The 21,361-nt window shown below is 35.1% G+C and overlaps 2 protein-coding genes and 1 long non-coding RNA gene across 4 annotated transcripts; 1 reads left to right on the top strand and 2 right to left on the bottom strand.

Annotated features, from left to right (window-relative positions):
* The first annotated feature begins 1,394 nt into the window (after positions 1-1,394).
* LOC102626423 (protein FAR1-RELATED SEQUENCE 5-like) lies at positions 1,395-5,207 on the top strand. 2 transcript variants are annotated; one of them, XM_052432048.1, is made up of 6 exons: positions 1,398-1,915; positions 2,284-4,376; positions 4,466-4,528; positions 4,616-4,687; positions 4,755-4,823; positions 4,911-5,207. In XM_052432048.1, exons 2-6 carry the CDS (start codon positions 2,295-2,297, stop codon positions 5,010-5,012), a joined length of 2,388 nt encoding a protein of 795 aa, XP_052288008.1. In that variant the 5' UTR covers positions 1,398-1,915; positions 2,284-2,294; the 3' UTR covers positions 5,013-5,207. The 2 variants fall into 2 exon arrangements, with proteins under 2 accessions (XP_052288009.1, XP_052288008.1); XM_052432049.1 differs by lacking the exon at positions 4,755-4,823 and having other exon boundaries at positions 1,395-1,915.
* A 789-nt stretch (positions 5,208-5,996) lies between these two features.
* On the bottom strand, positions 5,997-10,403 carry LOC102619280 (UDP-glycosyltransferase 73C6). Its single transcript, XM_052432050.1, is given in 4 exon segments — positions 5,997-6,550; positions 7,927-8,741; positions 8,890-9,107; positions 9,110-10,403. Coding segments are annotated over 2 exon segments (1,512 nt in total). The 3' UTR covers positions 5,997-6,550; positions 7,927-8,741.
* A 1,692-nt stretch (positions 10,404-12,095) lies between these two features.
* Positions 12,096-16,981, bottom strand: LOC127899031 (uncharacterized). The gene is made up of 2 exons (XR_008050805.1): positions 16,106-16,981; positions 12,096-15,405 (listed from the first exon to the last, which is right to left on the bottom strand). It is a non-coding gene; the product is annotated as an uncharacterized LOC127899031 (long non-coding RNA).
* Positions 16,982-21,361: the final 4,380 nt, after the last annotated feature.

Genomic DNA, 21,361 nt, shown 5'->3' with positions numbered 1-21,361 from the left:
AGTGAATTCTTCATTTTTGTTTGGTGCAAATTCACATTAAAGGCTTGTTATATCCTAAAAGCGATTTGTCAATAAATTCATAAGTAATCTCTACCGAGAGAGGGCAATTAACGCTTTAAGAAAAGCGTATTCAATACGTGTTTCAGGTTTTAATCTACTATTGTTATTATTTTATTTATTAAACAGTAAACACGTCTGATTTATTTTCCCAATAATGGAATAATACTCCAAGCATTGGTGATGTGACTTAAGCCTACCATAAAATGAGGGTAAGCTTACGTTACAATTTATGTAAGAAACATAACTGACATGACCAATTAACTGATGTAAGCGCAACACGTGTCAATTTGGGACAATAATAAAAACTTGTTGAAACCGGTTGGAAACCGGTTGCAAAATGGATCAATGGTAAAGTCAATCCCAGGCGTTTCTCATTATAGCCGGTTCAATTTGCTCTGTCATTTCTTTCCATCTGCTTAACATTTTACCTTTCCACTAAAATAAACTAACAAATTTCCTACTTTCATCATTTCATTCCTAACCCTTGATATGCACCCTTCACTAAGCTTCACTTACAGCCGTAACCCATGCTCATTTTGCTGTCGTGCTTTTATCAGGATCAATTTTGGGATTTTTCCAAATCACCGTGTTCCAATAATAACGACCCACCCATAACAAGGAATGATGTGAGGGAAAATATATGGTGAAGACAACTTAACAAGATGATGCTTCAAATTTTAGCATTTTCTGTGATATTCCAGCGCCTCTACCTTCGATTTTATGGTGCTGTAATTTTTTTGGTTTCCCCAATTTGTGATCTGAAAAAATGAAATAGGAATTTGGTTATCTCGTTTGCTGCTTCTATTGCTTTCCCTCTTTCAAAACCTAATTACTGTACTTTCTGTCTTGAATTTTCTGGAATATCCAGACGACCGCTCGTCACTCATCATTTCCCTCTAAAATTATCATTACCGACTAACCCCTTAGCTTAGTTTTTTCAACAACCGTTTTAGCAGGTTGCCATTCTTTTGTTTTTAAAAATGAATTTACAGCCAATACCTGAACCTAATTTTGCGTTAACTTTCATCACAGTTGTTGAATCTGCAAATTGAGGAATCCAACGATTCATTTTCTCGGAATGTTACTTACAACAAATGTAAGTTAAGCGCTGCCATAAAATGATACATATGGCCAATTATTGACCCGTCACTACATCTGTCTCCTCAATGATTATGCAAAATTAGAAGTTTGAAGCGTTTAGTCCGTGATTGATTGAGATGCGGGCAATTGCTTCACGTAACTTACTTACAGCCTGCTCAACCCGACGGATTCCGTTGAATTCATGAAAAAGTAGTAACCAGCTGGATTGATTAAACAACACCGATATTCAGCCCACAATAAGCACCACAGTAAGTCCCGAACGGTGCGTTTTATTTGTAATATAAAAGGGCACTGTTTGAACAAGCAAACACACTGCACGCGCATCTCATCTCACGCATGCATCACTCTCACTCATGCATTTCACACCAAGCAACGAGTTCAATTGCAGCCAGTTCTTTGCCATCTTCAAGCTCTGCTCTTCATCGTGGGATTGCTCTGTCTTTCAGTTTTCTCTCTTTCTCTCTTTCTCTCTCGAGCGTGGGTCTCTCTTCGGTTGTGGCTCTCTCTCTCGCCTTGGGTCTGTCTTCGGCAGTGGCTCTCTCTCTCACCGTGGGTCTCTCTCTCTCGCCTTGGGTCTGTCTTCGGCTGTGGCTCTCTCTCTCACCGCGGGTCTCTCTCATCCGGCCTCTCACTCATCTCGCTGCTCTCTCCTTCGACTTTCTCTCGTCGTGGATCTCTCTCGCGCATCTCGTTGGGTTTCTCTTTCTCTGTCTGCCCTGTAGATAGTTGTAGCCGTCGTAATCAATTCGTGGAGGTAATTGGTTTAATTAATGCCCAATTTTGGTTGTAATAATTCCGAATGTGTGAAGATTCAATTGTGAAGTCAAATTTTTATATATTAAATCAATTGCGCAATAATCTTAAGGGTATCAATTGCGCAATAATCTTTATATATTAAATCAGCATCCATTGGAAAATTAATAAGCACATTGGGTTATATATTAAATAAAAAATCACTAAATTCCAATCAAAGGCATCTCGTATGCTGCAAATTCTGCTGGTATATATTAAATTTGTGTTCACAATTTGCATCACTAGTTAGTTTAGTTGTGTGAGGTTGTGCTGAATTATTTGTATTTTGTTACTTTCATTTTGTCAATGTGAATTATTTCAATTTTGTAGAAATAAATAATATGGAAAAAGACATCGAAGTTGAAGAGTTGGAGAAATTTGAGGAGAACGATGAGCCAATAATTGGGATGTCATTTGATAGTGATGTTGATTTGTTTATTTACTTCAAAGAGTACGGTAAAAGAAAAGGGTTTCCGATTTTGAGGAGAACTAGTAGAAAGGATAGTGATGGGATTCTTAGAAATGTGACTTTTGCTTGTGGGAGAAGTGGTGAAACAAGAAGCAAATCTGTGAATATTTTAAAGCCCCAACCTAATGCAAAAACAGGCTGCAATGCTAGATTGGGAGCTGGTTTAGGGGATGATGGAAAGTGGACAATTCGAAGCTTAAATCTTGAACACAACCATGTGCTGTTAACTCCAACCAAATCCAAGTATTTTCGGTGCAATCGTAGCCTCAATACATATGCAAAAAAAAGGCTTGATGTAAATGATCGAGCAGGAATCAGATTATGTAAGAATTATCAATCACTTGTTATTGAGGCTGGTGGTCATGAAAATGTGACATTCATAGAAAGAGATTGTAGAAATCATGTCCAAAAAGAAAGAAGATTGCGGCTTGGAGATGGGGATGCTGCTGCTCTTCAAAACTATTTTATGAAAATGCAAGTAGAAGATAATAGGTTTTACTTTAGTATGCAAGTGGATGATGAGGGACGATTAAAAAATGTTTTTTGGGCCGAGCCAAGGAATAGGGAAGCGTACAAGGAGTTTGGAGACGTTGTTACATTTGACACCACGTATCTTACAAATAAGTATGATATGCCGTTCGCTCCATTTGTAGGAGTTAATCATCATGGGCATTCTATTCTGTTTGGGTGTGGATTGATTTCACACGAAGATATTGAGACATTCACGTGGTTATTTCGAACATGGCTATCTTGCATGTCTAATTTAGCTCCTAATGGAATCATTACAGATCAAGACAGGGCAATGAAAGTTGCAATTCAGAATGTCTTTCCCAATACTCGACATCGGTGGTGTTTATGGCATATAATGAAGAAAGTTCCAGAGAAGCTAGGGGGTTATAAAGAATATCGTAACATAAGTAATGTCTTGCATTGTGCTGTTTATGATTCCCAGAGTGCTACGAAATTTGAGGAAACTTGGCACCATATGATTACAGAATATGATTTGGGGGATAACGAATGGTTACGAGGCTTATATGACGAGAGGCATCATTGGGTACCTTGTTATCTAAACAATACGTTTTGGGCAGGAATGTCATCTACTCAACGTAGTGAAAGCATGAATGCATTTTTTGATGGTTATGTTAACTCAAAGACTACTTTGAAGCAGTTTGTAGAGCAATACAGTTGTGCATTGAAGAATAAAGTTCAGAAGGAAGTTGAAGAAGATGTCAGGTGTCTTTCCCAACAAATGCCATGTGTAACCGATTACGCAATGGAGAGGCAAGTTCGAGATGTGTACACTATTTCAAAATTTCAAGAATTTCAGCAAGAAATGATTCGGAAAATGTATTGCGAATATGTCAATTCTATGGGTTGTGAAAATATTGTTAGAGAGGATGTCAAAGTTGGAGAGGGTAAAAAGAGAACCTTTTTTGAAGTTTATTTTGAAAAAGAAAATGGTGAAATACGTTGCAGCTGCTCAAGGTTCCAATTTAGAGGTATTCTTTGTAGGCATGCCATTGCAATCATGATCCGCAATGACGTAGAAGTACTTCCAGAAAAATATATTTTACGAAGATGGAGAAAAGATGTGTGGAGATGCCATAGTAGAGTGAAAACGAGTTATGAGCTTCATAGCTGTACGGATGAGCAAAAACGATATGAGAAAATGTGTGCTACTTTTGCGGAGGTTGCAAATATGGCTGCACATACTATTGAAAGCTCTAATCTTGTTTTCAATTGGATTGAGAATGTACGGGGGGATTTATCAAAGGCAATTCTTTGCGGAGATAATGAAGTAACTGTTGTTACAGGCCAAGGAAGTTGTAGTGTGGAAGTAGAAACAGTTAGAGATCCAGCAGCTCGGCGTCGTAAAGGTCGACCACCTTGTCAAAGAAAGAAATCTAATAAATTTTCAAAATCTAAAATAAATTCCTCACGTTCCAATGCAAAGGTACTTTTAAAATGTATTTTGAATTTAATTAAAGTTAAAAAATTTCTAACATAAAAGATGTTCAAATGTATGTTTTGTTGACTTTACAGGATGGACAGGTGAATGAGCAAGTGCCGACTGTGGTCCCAACACACGAGAACAATGTTGTAACGGTAGGTTTTATGGAATTCAAATGCATGTCGTTGATTTTTATTACTTAATCATAGACGTTTTTCTAATATATTATTGATCCACTGTAGGCATTTCAAAATCCTGAAGGAAGTTATATTGATATGAATATGTACCCACATGGAGTTATGGACTATTATAATGTAAGTTTTTCATAGTATGTGTTATGATTTTTTTATTATCTCTTCATTTAATGTATGTTTGTTTTAGGGTCTTATGAGCTTACCTCATATGGTTGGGGATAATGTTTATCTAACACCTACACAAAATTCTTGTACGGTAAGTGGTGATAAATTTAGTATTTATTCATATTATCTACTTTATTCTCTTTTATTATAACAAAATATTTAATTTTCTTTTTAATAGGAACCACAATTCCAGCAGCCTGGACATTTTCAGCAGCTACTCTTTCAGCAAGATAATGAATATGAAGTTGATAAGGAGTTTCGAAGTGATTTCGTAGAATAATCTTGTTTTTGTTCTTGCATGTTCCTTTATTAGATTTATATGCTACAGCTGTGTTATTATTTGGTCATGTGCTATTGGATTGGAATTGAGGGAGATGCTGCAAATCTGTTATTCCTTAATTGTGTGCTACTGGAATGGTGGATGGATAAATGATATTCTGTTATTTTTTAATTCTATGCTACTGGAATTCTGATATTCTTTAAAGTGCAGAAATTGTTTTATGTTATTCTGGAATTCTGGATGTATTCTATGCTACTGGAATTCTGTTATTCTTTAAAGTGCAAAAATTGTTATGCTACTGGAATTCTGGAATTATTTAAAGTGCAGAAGTGCATAAATTGTTATGCTACTGGAAAGTGCAAAAATTGTTTAAAGTGCAGAAGTGCAGAAATTCTGTTATTGTACTGGAATTCTGGAAAGTACAGAAATTGTTATGTTACTGGACTTCTGGAATTATTTAAAGTGCATAAGTGCATAAATTGTTATGCTACTGGAAAGTGCAAAAATTGTTTAAAGTGCAGAAGTGCAGAAATTCTGTTATTGTACTGGAATTCTGGAAAGTACAGAAATTGTTATGTTACTGGACTTCTGGAATTATTTAAAGTGCAGAAGTGAAGAAATTGTTTAAAGTGCAGAAGTGCAGAAATTCTGTTATTGTACTGGAATTCTGGAAAGTGCAGAAATTGTTATGTTACTGGAATTCTGGAATTATTTAAACTGCAGAAGTGCAGAAATTATTATGCTACTGGAAAGTGCAGAAATTGTTTAAAGTGCAGAAGTGCAGAAATTCTGTTATTGTACTGGAATTCTGGAAAGTGCAGAAATTGTTATGCTACTGGAATTTTGGAATTCTTTAAAGTGCAGAAGTGCAGGAATTATGTTATTGCTTTTTATTTGGTCAAAATATTATAATTATAAATGATTATATTTGGCTTTGCAACAGAGGAAAAATTAATTGATTCAAAGAAGCAAATGACACAGGAGTTATGGACTACCAACAAATTTATTGCAAAAAAAGGAATATCATTTCCCCATCAATACCAAAGTTATCTTAAAAACTGGTTCAACAAGTCATTGCACTAACAATACATTAATTAATTACACAACTTAAATATAATACATATTAAAAGAGTTATCATTATTTGCGGGACGTATGTTACAAGAACACTTGGTTGTTGTCTTCGCTGAAATTCTTGCTCAAGCAACTGAAATTTAAGAGATATGCATTCGATTTGATGGCCCAACTTGCGGACTTCTGCTAACAACATGTCAATTTTATTCTGATTTATAATACGATCTTCCATCCCTCTAAAATCATTACATTCACTGCTCTTCCAATCATCATCCCATTCAAAAGCCCCACATCCTTTGCACTTCCAAAACCTACGATTCGGATTTTCTTTTGTTCGTGAAGTTCGCAAGACCTTATTGTTGTTGCAGCATTTATCACAAGCTTTCAGTTGTGTTTGAATTTCGTTTGTGCTTGAAGACATAATGATTGAACAAATTCTGTTCAATATACACTTCAACCCAGATTCCTTCCAGAAAGAAAAAATGGTAGCCAATATATTAAAAACCAGCTTATTGATTTTTTTTCTCCCCCCCAAAAAAAGAAATACATCTTACTGCATTCATTCAGCTCAAATAAAATTATTTAATTTCAACTACAAAGAAAACAAAAAGAAGAAAAATATGGTCAAATGAGAAGAATGGGCATGGCTCTGTTCTTAGAAATGAAAGTGAATTGATGGAGTTGACTAGTTGGGGGTTAGTGTAAGTAACTTTAGACCATCAGCACTTGCAGGATTAGTGTAAGTAATTAAAATATGATGTTATTTTTTATTATCTCTTGTAACTTAAAAATAACTACGGGATAGTAACATAATGGCTAAAGATCTTAATGTTTCAAAACCTTAGTTGCACTATTACAACTCCATAATTAACTTTTTATTTTTCCTACCTGATTTAACATATATATTTGTTTTCCAGAGAAGTATTAAAATATGGTGACTTGATAAACTCAAATATCATGGGTAGAATGTTACTCTACGGCTTTTAACTCAAGTGGGTTGAGTCATGCTGGAGGTCAACCAAAACCCAAAATGTGGAATGAAGAATACTCAGCTCCAAACACACAGCTGACATATGCTTCAGCAGACTCTCGCACTAACTTAATGCGTGCATAGCTTTTTAACATAAATTCACTTCAGGAATAGCTAAAGCTATAATACTTTTAACCTTGATTCAGGACATAAAACCCCAAGCTTAAACAGATTGGTTTCAACTTGCATGACTAACTTCAACACGTGGAGAAAAAATTTCTAATATGGTAAAATTAGAGATTGGAAGTGTTTTTGTCTGTGCTTACTGTAAGTGAATTACCTGGGGGTTTTAAAGGGCTGAAAGAAATTTTTCTTTAGTTCAAAGCTTTGAGTATGCATACTTAATAATCTAGCAATTATTACTTACCAGTATATCAATACAATATTTTCATCTTTTAGTCCTATAACTTGTTGTATTTGTTAGAAATCATGTCAATACGGAAATCTAAATCAAGGGCACTGCAAAATTTCACACATCCGTCATGTAAAACAAAAGGGCCTTCCAACTGAACTAAAGCTATTTTTCCTGCAATTATGACCCAGCAAACATGAGAGGAACTAGGCAATCACATTTACAATCTTTACTAACTGATGTGATGAATAATCGAAATAAACTAGCTTTTGGATAATGCTATCACTCTCTACTCATCTTCAAACATAAAAGAACAAATTTCAAACTTAAATCTCTCTCTATCACTATGAACAGTTGCAATTTCACCCCTTCCAAAAGAAAATCATCCTTGTCCGGTAACACACAAATAAATAATTCACAATAGTCAATGACAAGCAATACTCACGAAATTTGCCATTACCTACACAATTTGAGAGCAGCAGAGACGATAGAGAAGAGAGAAAGCAGACCCACGGTGAGAGACCAACGACGAGAGATCCACGGCCAGAGACAAATGCCAAGCACCACCGCCGAGAAAGTTTGAGAATAGAGACGACAGGGAAGAGAGACAGCAGACCCACGGCCAGAGACCAACGCCGAGCACCCTCAGAAGGTTTGAGAACAGTGAGATTTCTGTGAGAGCAAATGGAGAAAAGTTGTGCGTCGCGTGAGATGGATTGCGCGTGTGTTGGGATTGCTATGTGTATTACACGTGAGTTGGCTCATTTTATAGTATGTCCAAAACGCACCGTTTGGTGCTTATTGTGGTGCTTAACGTGGGAAGAATCTCATTTTCCTTGATTAAATTCATGCACCGTAACTTACGCAAACTCTAATTTAGCGAGACCCTTGAGGTGTGTGAGCATACAGTACCTGGTAGAATTAATCAATTGTGGTCAATTTTTAAACTTTGATTCCTTGTCTTTTCTTGCGAAAAGTCAATACGCACTCGAAAGCTGTACATGCACACAAATAAGCTAGCTGCTTTTGTGAACCACTTCTTATTAATTGGAGAAACGAAATTGCGTATGTACGCTCTTACATCAGCACTAGAGAAGAGCTAGAATTTCAACGGCTCGGTAGAATACCATCAGTCATCCTACGCGAAAAATGGGGTTCTCAAATCTCAAATCTCAAATCTCAAATCTCAACCCCATTAGTCTTTTCTGACTTCAAGAAAATTGCCATGGATACAGAAGCAAGCCAGCTTCACTTTGTTCTGTTTCCTTTCATGTCCTAGGGGCACATGATACCCGTGATAAGCAGTAATTGTCAATTTTCATTTAATCGCAATATTTTATCAAACAAACTTGAAACAAAAATCCAAATTAAAATTTTTTTAAATCAAGGTAAGGATAACAATATGAAATTAAAGGAACAATACTTATATCACTTCTGAGGATGGCTGTTGCATGATATCTTGGATAAACAATTTGATATTGTTATAGGAAGATCCCCCTTCTTCTAAAGCTCTCTGTGCCAACTCTCCAAACTCTTTGGCTCTTCTTCTTCTTGCATCTCTTTCTTCTCCATCATCCACTAGTATGTTTATAGCCGTTTGGACATCTTCCTTCTTCACCAACACTCCAATCTTCTCTTCTTCCCAAACTTCATTGGAACTTCCACTCCAACACTCACACCAATCCTTAAAACTTCCACAATCAACTTCTCGTTACAAAATTGGTCTGCAAAAAGTGGCCATGTAAGCATTTGAACCCCGGCTGATATCCCTTCCAGAGATGAATTCCAGCCACAATGTGTTAAGAATCCTCCTACTGCAGGGTGTGACAATATCATTACTTGTGGTGCCCAACCTCGGATCAAAAGACCTGTCCCTTTAATCCTTTCTTCAAAATTTTCTTCTACAAGCCATTTCTCTAGTTCTTCTAATTTACTTCCTACCCTTGTAACCCAAATAAATGGTTTCTTAGATGCTTCCAGGCCTAAACCAAGCTCAATCAGTTGTGAAGATGTTAGATTGCAAATACTTCCCAGACAAACATACACTACCGAGCTTGGTTGTTGCGAATCAAGCCATGTTAAGCATTCGGGAACATCAATTGCTGCTTTGTTACCTCTCTCAACCTTGTCTATGCTTTCTTTGTTGCACAGAGAAACAGGCCCGATGCACCAAACTTTTCCTTGTTTGCCTTTCTTGCAGCCTTCAACAAATGCCGACTCTATCTCTTCGAAGGTATTTATAATAGCCCCGTATGTTTTCTTTTCAGCAGCCCAAATTTTCTCTCGAAGCTCTTTCTTGTCATCACGCTTATGGGTGGGTATTGGTATCTGAACTCTTGTAAATTCGATGTGATCAGGCAAACCAGGTATATTAAAGTATTCTGAATCAGATGCAACATTCTCGTGAACCTTTGAATCGCGCAAGAGGTTCATGCACAAGAGACAGAAGCAAGAAAATCCATGGAAAATAATCCTTGGAACATTGAACTTGGCAGCAGTATCGACCGTCCAAGGATGGCCCATGTCAGAGATTATGCAGCAGGGCTTAGGAGTTTGCTCTTTGAACAAATTTTCAAAAGGCAATTGAAGCATGCTAAGAGAATTGAAGAACTTGGAGGCCAAGTCTATCGAGGGAAGCATGTCTATATTCTCGCAACCTTCTGGTAATCCTGCTTCTTTCCAAGGAAACTGTATCTCAGTAAGTCGAATTTGTAGCCCAGATTGTGTGGCACGAGCGAGCACTGTTTTGAATCTTGCTGCATTAACCGGCGTTGTGACAATAGTCACAATAGCTCCATGCTGTGCAAGCAATCTGGCAATATCAATCATGGGAATCAAATGACCTTGAGCCAAGAAAGGAAGCAAGAGAAAATGAAACTGGCTAGCTTCGGATATCATGGCTGAAGTTGCATAGACGAGTGAATCTCCTCTTGTCATCTGTACAAAGGAATGTTAGCACTTTATTGTGCGATTAATTGCTAGAGGGGGAGCGTACTGTAATGTCTATTTGTACATTTAAGAAGAGAAATTTAAGAAGAGAAGTGGAAGTCTGTGGGGTACACTCATTTTTTTGTTTTTAGTGTGGAGTGAAGATGGAGTGGAAATCTACTTTCTTCTTTTTCTTTTTTATTATTATTTATTAAATATAATATAATTATATTATTAACATAGAATAAAGGTATGTTTATTTAAAATAATAATATTATATTTATTTAAATAATATGATCATATTATTTAATAATATTGCATTCATTAAAAATAATAATATTAAATTTATTTAAATATAATATTTTTATATTTAGTTGAAAATATTAACTTATGTTGATTCTAAGTTAAAATTACTTAAGAATAATATTATTGTATTCATAGAGAATTAATAATATTACTATACACTATCTTTATTTGAAAATATAAATATTATGATATTTTTATTTTTAATAATAATATATTTTTTAATATTAGTAATTAATAATATAAAATACTTTATTATTATAAAATATTAATTATATACTATATTATTTATAATAATATTTCATTGTATTGCTCTTATCAATAATTTTAATTGACATAATTAGAACTAAAATTGATAAAAAATCGTGATTAATATAATTAAGAATATTAATAATTCATATAATTAAAATTAATAATAAAATAAATAGTTTATTTACAAACATTTTTTTTCACTTTGTAATTAAAAGCGCCAACTCTTTAAATAAGGTAAAATTATAATTTGAAATAATTCACTCCCTATCTAAACTAAAGTAAACAAATAAATGGAATTTTGATTCCTATTCTAGACTTTTATTTCAATGTAAGTAAATAATATTCTCTCAATTCCACTCCACACTTCTAATTTTAGAATTTTAATTCTTTTAAGATTCCCACTATATTTCGAAAAATAAAGGCTACCTTAGTGGTGATGTCAGATTCTGCATAAGCATTTTGGTTTACAGTAATGCTACACATCCTAAATTTTTTATCCCAAAAAGTTATCCCAAATGATGTGTCATTAATTGAGTGGTTGATAATTCTTTACAATATCCAAGTGAATTAATTGTATTGTCTCACCAACCAATTGATAAATGCCACGTCATTTGAGATAATTTTTTAGGATAAAAAATTTGGGATGTGTAGCACTACTCTTTGGTTTATTCGGGCATAATGAAGTGGATAGTGTTTTTAACACAATGATTGATCAATGATGAATTCAAACTATTAATTGTTTTTATAGTTAGTCAAAGATTCAGCCGACTTGTTTAGAATGTGGATAAGAAAAATCTGGAAAGGCCATAGAATGTAAGGATGTAAGTAAAAATTGCAAGGACAAATCCGAGCTAATTAATTTGGTAGGTACGGGTAGTTTTCAGAAAAATAATCCATAATTGTTACAACATTTGCCCCAACAAGTTACAAACATATGACTCAATTTGTTTCTTAGTAGTTGGATTCTCCTCCACGTGTGGAGAGATTCTAGAATCCATCAATTATATTAAATTTAATTAAATAGTGTGTGTGTATATATATATATATATATATATTATTTGTGCATTTGTTTTTAGAAAACCACCATGTAATTTGTAGTAATATTAAATTAAACTAGACATGACATACATACATTAACCAATGTAGTGAAGAAATTGTATGAATCAATAATTTATCAATGAGTAACGTTACAATTTATACAAGTCAGGCATACTTGGCTGATAACCCAAACACTATAGGATAAGTCATAGCCTATAAGATAAATACAAGCTAAGCCATAGCCTATAAGATAAATACAAGCTACGCCATAGCCTATATGATAATTACAAGATAATGGTAAAGAGCTATAAGATAAGATTACAAGTTATTGAAACAGAGAGTAGTTATCTATGTACATGTTTGGCTAATACGCCCCCACAAGATAGGTGTTCCATCTAGAACTCCTAGCTTGGAACGTGTATCAATATAACGACTGCGAGACAGTGGTTTGGTTAAGGTATCAGCCAACAGATTTTCTGAAGGAATATGAGAAACACAAAGAAGACCTGCTGCAATTTTATCACGAACAAAATAAAAATCAATTTCTACGTGTTTCATCTTTGAGTGATAAATCGAATTTGAACATACGTATGTCGCTCCAAGATTATCACAATGTAGAACATGCATAGAAAAGTTTATACCAAGTTCATCCAACAAGTTCCTGATCCAACATATTTATGAAACAACAGCAGCCATTGCTCAAAATTCTGCCTCTGTAGATGAGCGAGCAACAGAACGTTGCTTTTTGGATGACCATGAAATTGGATTACCTCCAAAATAAATAACATAGGCACTAGTAGAATTGCGATCATCAAGATTTCCTCCCCAATCAGAATCAGAGTAAGCTAGCAAGGAATGCGACTGAGATGAGCGTAGATGTAAACCATGAAAAATTGTCCCTTTCAAATATCTAAGTATTCACTTAGCAGCTTGCCAATGAATTTGTCAAGGTTGTCGCATGAACTGAGATAATTTGTTGACAACAAAACTAATATCCGGTTGAGTTAACGTTAGATACTGTAAGGCTCCAATAAGTTGACGATATAGAGTGGAATCAGCTAGTGGTGCCCCATCATTTAATTGAAGTGTGACTGAGGAGGAAAGAGGAGTACCAACTGCTTTAGCATCACACATGCCAAAACGCTGCAGGAGGTCACAAATGTAAGAGTGCTGTGACAAGAGAATTACAGTGGTTGTTTGAACAAGCTCAACACCTAAAAAATAGTTTAAAGCCCCCAAATCTTTGAGAGAGAATTTAGCTGAAAGAGCATCAATGAAATGAGAAATAAATGCATTATGGCTGCCCGTTATAATAATGTCATCAACGTAGGCAAGAAACTAGACTCGTACACCATTTGTGTTATAAATAAACAATGATGCATCAGATCGACATTGATGAAAACCATAAGCAAGTAGAAAATAATGTAAAGCTGTAAACCATGCACATGGAGCCTGTTTTAAGCCATAAATTGATTTATTCAACCTGCACAAAAAATTAGGTTTGTTAGAATCAACAAAACCACTGGGTTGTTTCATGAACACTTCCTCTTGAAGATGACCATGGAGAAAAGTATTATTAATATCCAGTTGCCATAAGGACCAGCCATATGCCAAGGCTAGGCAAATAACCAATTGAACTATAGTAGGCTTAATAACTGGACTGAAAGTTTCATGAAAATCAATCCCAGGACGCTGATGGAAACCTTTAGCTACTAGACGAGCTTTAAATCGATCAATACTACCATCAGGTTTCCTTTTAACACGAACCCACTTACTGCCAACAAGGTTCTGATTAGGTGATGGAGGTACAAGGTCCCATGTGTTATTGGAGATAAGGGCACGATATTCAATAGTCATGGCAGCAAGCCATTGAGGATCTTTAAGTGCCTGTGTAATGGAGGTGGGTTCACAAGAAGTTGGCAATGGATGATTGGAGTGTACTTGTAGATGGTCTAAAGTGGAAGAATTTTTTTTTTTGTTTATGGATGTTATTTTGGGAGCGGGTTGTCATTGGATGTGTTCGAACAAGTGGATTTGATGAAGAAGGAGGTTTAGATAAGGTTGAATGAGGATTATTGGGTTCTGGAATGGTGGGTGGAATTTTAATAGAATTAGGAGATGATAAGGACGTGAGGATCTGGGAACTTATGGTGGTGGAGCTAGTATTTGGTGGGTATGATGAAAGATTATTGGGGGTGGGGTCAAGAGAGTTCTTCTGGAATGAACTTGGAGGTTGTATATTTGAATTAGAATTTTCTGCAGACAAAGAACATGAGCCCAAGTGCGATGTCATTGCATTGTCAGATGAGGCAAGTGACCGAGTGGCATTAGAATTGGAAGTTGAAACAGTGGGACTAGATACATGAAACAAATGAGGAAGCCAAGACGCTATAGGTAAAGTAGAGAAAGAAGGCAAAGTAGAAGTAATAGAGTTATAGGGAAATACAGACTCAACAAATTGCACATCTCGTGAAATAAAATTTTTCCCAGACTTAGGCTCTAAGCATTTATAGGTACTTTGTTGAGAGCAATATCCTAGAAAAACACAGGGAAGTGAATGTGGTTGTAATTTGTTGTGAGTGTATGGCCGAAGCTATGGATAACAAAGACACCCAAATATTTTTAGTTTATTGTAATTAGGAGTCTCTTTAAACAGTAATTGGAAAGGACATTGCATGCCAGTGGTACGAGAACGTAGCCTATTAATTAAATAGACAGTTGTCTGGAAGGCAAATGACCAAAATTTTGGTGGTAATGATGCTTGGTACAATAGTGTTATCCCGGTTTTAACAACGTGTCGGTGTCTACGTTCAGCTGTTCCATTATGCTGTGGGGTATAAGGTGGTGTATATAAATGAGAAATGCCACACTTAAGAAAAAAATCTTTGAGTTTAATAAATTCCCCACCTCCATCAGTGTAAACAGACACAATATTGGTCTTAAAATAATTTTCAATATTGTTCTTAAATTGAAAAAACGTACCAAAGACATCAGATTTGAATCACAATGGATAAAGCCAAATATACTTGGTAAAGTGATCAACAAAAATCACATAATATTTGTAACCATTCAACGATGTAACAGGAGAAGGACCCCACACATCCAAATAACCAAGTTCAAGAGGACTACTACTTTTCAATGTGGACTCTCCAAAAGGGAGGCGATGACTTTTTTTTCATAAACAAGACTCACATAATAGAAGAACTAAAGACCCAGAAATAGATAAATGAAGAAAACGCAAAAGATGATTTAAAACTTCTGTTGACGGATGACCAAGACGCTAATGCCAAATGGAAGATGAAGGTTTAATAGTGACACAGGAAAGTGGTGCAGACGATTTGCTAAAGAATGAATTTGGCCACTCATACACTCCATCCTTATTCTAGCCTTGCAATAAAATCGCCCCCGTGGTCATGTCCTTCACATGAAAAAATTCAGGAAAGAATTCAATAGAGGTATTATTTGAAGCAAAAAATTGAGATACGGAGATTGGATTTTTATTCATAGAGGGGACATAAAGAACATCATGCAAAGAAAATTTGGTATGAGGGGAAGATAAAGATAAAGATCCAGTGTGAAAAATACTCAAACCTGTACCATTTCCAACTAAAACTGAATCAGAACCTTGGTAAGGGAGAAGCAGTTGTTAGATTTTTAAAATTCCCTGTGACATGATGTGAGGCAACACTATCAACAAGCCAATTTGGGGAAACCATATTGGATGTAATGGTGTGGTTCAACATCGGAGTATTTTTGCAAGAGGAGAAACTGGACAGTCTTTGGCTATGTGACCTTTTTGCTCACAAAGGTGACAAAATCCCTTATAGCCAAATCCTTTCTTACAAAATTAGCATTATTATTGGTGAAATTTTGATAGTTGGAGGCATTATGGGGTGGGAAGAAAATTGACCATTATTAAATTGGCCATTTTGATGTGGCATAGGAGAGCCATGGTTTCCTTGCTTGTGATTTGCACCATGCTTATTATATTGTCATTGTGTAGCATTAGTCGTAACATGAGAAATTGCCACTGGATCTGCTCGTTTCAAAGTTGCTTCAAAATCAACCAACTTGTCATATAACTCGTCAAAAGAAATAATAGTTTCACGTGTTCTTACCCCAGCAATTATTTCTTTGAATTCTGCGCCAACTCCATTAGCAATATGAACCACAATATCGTCATCAGTGATGGGTACATCAATCAATGATAATTCATCAGCAGTAGATCTCAGGGAATTGAGATAATCTGCCACAGATTGTGATCCACGACGAGGGCGAGCTAGACGCTCTCTTAGCGAAAACACATGGCTACGGCTATGATTGGAATAAAGTCTTGCTAACTTATCCCACGCTTGTTTGGATGTTGTGGAACAAGCAATTAGTGGAGCAACTCTTTCTGAAGAGTAGGCAATGATGGAATGAAAGATCAATTGATCTTGACGTTTCCAATGAAGGTATGCTGGGTTTGGGGTGGATACAGTTTCATTGCTAGAGGTTAATGTTAGGTCTGGCCATGGAAATGATCCATCTATGTATTTGATAAGATCATAACCAAAAGCAGGGGATAAAAAATGAGCTCGCCAAGTAAAATAGTTTTCTGGTGTAAGTTTCAAAGGAAGCTGTGCAGCAGCAGCATCAATAGAGATATACCCAGTAGATTGTTGGGTTGTTGGGTAGGGGAAATGGCTGTAGAAGTAGGTGTTGTTTGATCAGCCATTATAAAAAGGAAAAAATGTGCTCTTTAGAGACTAGAGCTCTGATACCATGAAGAAATTGTATGAATCAATAATTTATCAATGAGTAACATTACAATTTATACAAGTCAGGCATACTTGGCTGATAAGCCAAACACTATAAGATAAGTCATAGCCTATAAGATAAATACAAGCTAAGCCATAGCCTATATGATAATTACAAGATAACGGTAAAGAGCTATAAGATAAGATTACAAGTTATTGAAACAGAGAGTAGTTATCTATGTACATGTTTGGCTAATATGTAGTACCTCTGTTGTACTTTAGAATTTCTCATTTTCTATTCTATTTGCTTTATTATTGTTGTTGTGCACAAGTAATATTCATAATAAATGATAAGAATATTATCATTTTGCTAAATATTTTTAGCATATCACTTTACTATCAAAATTTTCTTATAGTTATTTTTTCCCAACTAACATTCTTGTTTTAATTATTTCATTATTAAACTTTTTTTTGTTAAAACATGGTGATTTCACAGGAGTATTTTAAGAGCTGTAGTATATCATGCCAAAAACATTATAATATTTTTAATTTTTTAATTGATTATTTTCGATATTGAAAATAATTAAATTGTCAATTAAAAGCATCATCTCTATGTAAATTTAGAGGATTAAATTGTACTTACACAATGTAAAAGGTCAAAAATATATTTGTGCAATAGATTCCATTAAAATTTATGTTATTTTTAATGGTTTGTCAGCAAAATTTTAATAAAATAAAATGACATTCAAGGAAAATTAAATGATAAAATAATAATATCTCTTAAGGAAAAATAAATAGCAATACGCATGTCCTATTCTATTTGCTTTTATTATAGCTGTTATGCAGTTAATAATCATACAAAACAACAACGTTATTATCATTTTACCATTTAACTTTTTTTTTAACATATCACTTTACTCAAAATTTTTTACAGTTATGTTTTCCCACCCAACATTTTAGTTTTTATTATTTCACCACTAAATCGTTAAACTCCGTTAAACAATCACTAATGTCACATGAGTATTTTAATAACTCTAGTATATTAAGCCAAAAACATTATAATATTTCTAATTTTCTAATCGGCTGGGTTCGCCACCGTCGCAAGGTTGGGTTTGCCACTATCGCAAGGTCGGGTTCCCCATCGTCGCAACTCGTTTGGTTCCCCACCGTCGCAACTCGTTTGGTTCACCACCGTCGCATGCTTGCAGCTTGGCAACTCCTCTATTCATCATCATCGACAATCTTTTTTGAGCTGTGACAACTCACCTTCACCATCGGTTGCCGTGAACACCATTGATAGGCTGGCGTGAATTGTGAGTTTTTGGCCTTTCGTTTTGCCGCTGTTATACTTTGTTTTGACTTATGTGATTTGTGCTATGTTTGCTCTGATATTGATTTGTGTTGTGTTATGCTTTGTTATTTGATTTATGCTTGAAATATTGTTGATTGTTGCTGTTAATAGATTCAAAATTGTATCTTTAAAATGTTAGAACGCTGTTATAGTTAAAAATAAATTGTTGTTGTTAATAGATTCGAAATGGTATCTTTAAAATGTTAGAACGTTGTTACAGTAAAAAATAACATATAAAATGGAAGAAATTTAAGGAATGGTGGGTTAGTTTAATTTGTTTTGACATAATTCTTGTAGGCTGTTAAATTCGTAATGGAAAATGAACAAAGAGTTGATTTAGATATCTCCGAGACTGATGAAAGTGTGGGTGTGAGGGTTGTCATGGATATGGCAGTAGAAAATAATGATACAACTACTGAATTAGAACATGATTCAACAACAGTAGAGCAGGGGAGTAGGAGTGGGAGTGGTCGTGGCGGTAGGGGTAATACTACTGTTGTCGCTTAAAAAAAACAAGGCGCTGACAGCAAAGAGAGTAGTTCAGGTCGATTAGTTTTAATACTTGGAATCATTTTAAAAAAATTAAGTTAGGCAAGGAAGTTCAAGCGATTTGTAATTATTGTGGGTTAGTTATGCAAGGACATTATTCTCAAGGCACTAATCACTTGATTAATGATACTAAACGTTGTCTTAAAAGGTCATTCAAGAATGTGCAGCAAATGCACCTTTCTTTTTCTTCTAAAGCAGATGGAACCACTATTCTTAGTAATTATAGTACTGAACCAAAGTGGGATATGGCAACAGTGAAGGTTTTTATAGTTAGAATGATTGTACTGCATGAGCTTCCGTTATCATTTGTTGAATATATTGGGTTTTACGAACTATTAAAGCTTCACCAACCTTCAATTGAGACTATTAGTAGAAAAATATCAAAGCTGAAATTTTGAAGCATTACGATATTGAAAAGCCAAAGGCAATGAGTATTTTGGAAACTTGTGAGAGTAGAATTGCAGTGACTACATATATATGGACTGCTAGTAACCAAAAGAAAGGGTATATGGTTGTTACGGAACATTACATCGATAGCTCATGGGGTTACGAAGTTGTATTATGAGGTAATATTCTCAAAACTTTTTTTTTTCATTTCAACATAAATGAATGCTTGCATTATTTAATATTTTGATTATTGTTTTTACATTTTTAGGTTTATATATGTGCCAGCTCCACATAATGGTGAGGTTATGTGCAATGAGTTGTATGAGTGTTTGATGGAGTGGAATATAGATAGAAAGTTGTCTACTGTAACCGTTGATAATTGTTCTGAAAATGAGTCCATGATTGATTTGTTGTTGGGGAAATTTTCAAGTAGTTCAATGATTATGGGTGGCAAATTCCTTCACATGCGCTGTTGTGCTCAAATATTGAACTTGATAGTTAAGGATGGTTTATTTGTGATACAAAAAAAAGTTGAAAAAATTAGAGAAAGCGTCCATTATTGGATAGCAACACCTTCTAGATTTGAAAATTTTGAGGTTGCAAAAAAATAATTAGGTGTTAAAGAAACTAAAAACTTAGCACTTGATTGTCAAACTAGGTGGAAGTCCACTTATTTGATGCTTAGTATGTGTTGTGAAAATTTTAATGTACTCGCAAGCGCATGAATCTATTGTAGTATAGATCTATGGTGACGAGTGTCGATCCCACGAGGAGGTGGATTTTAATTGTGTATAGAATTAATTTTGTAAATAGGTTGTTGGATTTATGGTGGAAATGATTTGGTATATGCTAAAACTTAAATTCAAATGGCGAGAATAAATTCTAAAATTGGAATTGCAAGGGCAAGAATAAATTGAAGATAATTCTATTGAAATGACGTACTTGGGTATCTGGATCCGTATCAACATGCATCATGGGCTAAATAATCCGTATTAATGCCAATTAAATCATGAGGGGGGAATCCACACCTCATGAACCACGCTCTAATCAATATGGTGCTAAGGGCTTATCGTGCCAAATAATAATAACCTTGTACTAGAGGGCCGGTGAAACCAAGGCGGTACTAGACAAGAATATTATTATTTGTCGACGAGAAGTCAAAACATCCACAAAAACTAGAGGGGAAGAGAAAATAAATTTACCAAATTAAGCCCATGATACATGTTGAGACTTCACCTTCAACCCAAGCTTGAAAGAAAATTAGCCACTCATAATTGAACTAGGGGCAAAATGGGAATTTATTAAAATACGAAGAAAATACAAGATGGAGAGGGAATTACAGAAAATGGATCCCAAAAATGGATTCAGAGATATCAAATTAGGGGGGAGAGGCCCCCTTTTTATAGATACATGGAGTAAATCATGGCCATCGGATTAAAAATAGTTTGGACGCTCAGGATTGCGCCACGTCATCAGTCAACAGTCCACGGTTTGACCACGCGGATGAACAGTAACACGGTTTGACCCGACTTTGAACAGTAACGCGGTTTGACCCGGATGAACAGTAACGCGGTTTGGTTGAAAATAATCCTGTGTGATGCATGCACCGTACGCGAGATTTTTCGTCCACTGATATGCTGCCACGTCACCATCAACAGTACATAAGAATTTTAGTCCAACAGGATCGTGACACCTCATCAGTCAATGACACATCATCGGTCAATGCCACGTCATCATCCGTCTATGTGAACAGTGTCGTGAACAGTAACGTATACAGTACCGTACACGTGAATAGTACCATACATGTGAATAGTGCCATTTTTCCTTTTATGCTCCTCCTAAGGTTTTTGACCGTTCTGAGTTCAAAAGTGATGTCCGTTTTGCCGTCTGATTTCTCTTTTATTGTGAAATGACTATAATGCCCCTTAAATACATAAAATACTTAATTAAAATAAAACACATGTAATTAAATCACAAGAAGGTTAAATACATAAAAGTAAGGGTTGTTAGTAAGACTTGAAATGTAAAATGACGGTTTTCTCCTTTATAAATATGTATTTTCTAACACTCAACATACCCCCCAACCAGCTTATTGCTAGTCCCTAGCAAATGAAGCGAAAATAAAATTCAAATTCAAAATGATTTTTTTTTTTTAAATTTAGAAACACTCATGTTTATTCAATCAGATTAATGATAGCAATTAAATAAAAGTATAAGCATTATCTCCAGTCTAAAGTAACATCACACCCACATCAACCATCCACATGAATCAGCCCAGTAGACTTTGTTATAGCTACTTTCAAGAATGACATGTCAAACCCCAAAATCTCACTGGAAGTAGTGACACT

The sequence above is a fragment of the Citrus sinensis genome, chromosome 8 (genome assembly GCF_022201045.2).
Source record: "Citrus sinensis cultivar Valencia sweet orange chromosome 8, DVS_A1.0, whole genome shotgun sequence".
NCBI classification, from domain to species: domain Eukaryota; kingdom Viridiplantae; phylum Streptophyta; class Magnoliopsida; order Sapindales; family Rutaceae; genus Citrus; species Citrus sinensis.
This window is presented reverse-complemented; position numbering and strand designations above follow the sequence as displayed.

What these genes read in the sequence shown, in the direction of transcription:
- LOC102626423 (XM_052432048.1), top strand. Translation starts at nt 2,295, where the DNA reads ATGGAAAAAGACATCGAAGTTGAAGAGTTGGAGAAATTTGAGGAGAAC. An exon ending in CCTCACGTTCCAATGCAAAG is followed by an intron (nt 4,377 to 4,465) that starts GTACTTTTAAAA and finishes TTGACTTTACAG; the next exon opens with GATGGACAGGTGAATGAGCA. An exon ending in ACGAGAACAATGTTGTAACG is followed by an intron (nt 4,529 to 4,615) that starts GTAGGTTTTATG and finishes GATCCACTGTAG; the next exon opens with GCATTTCAAAATCCTGAAGG.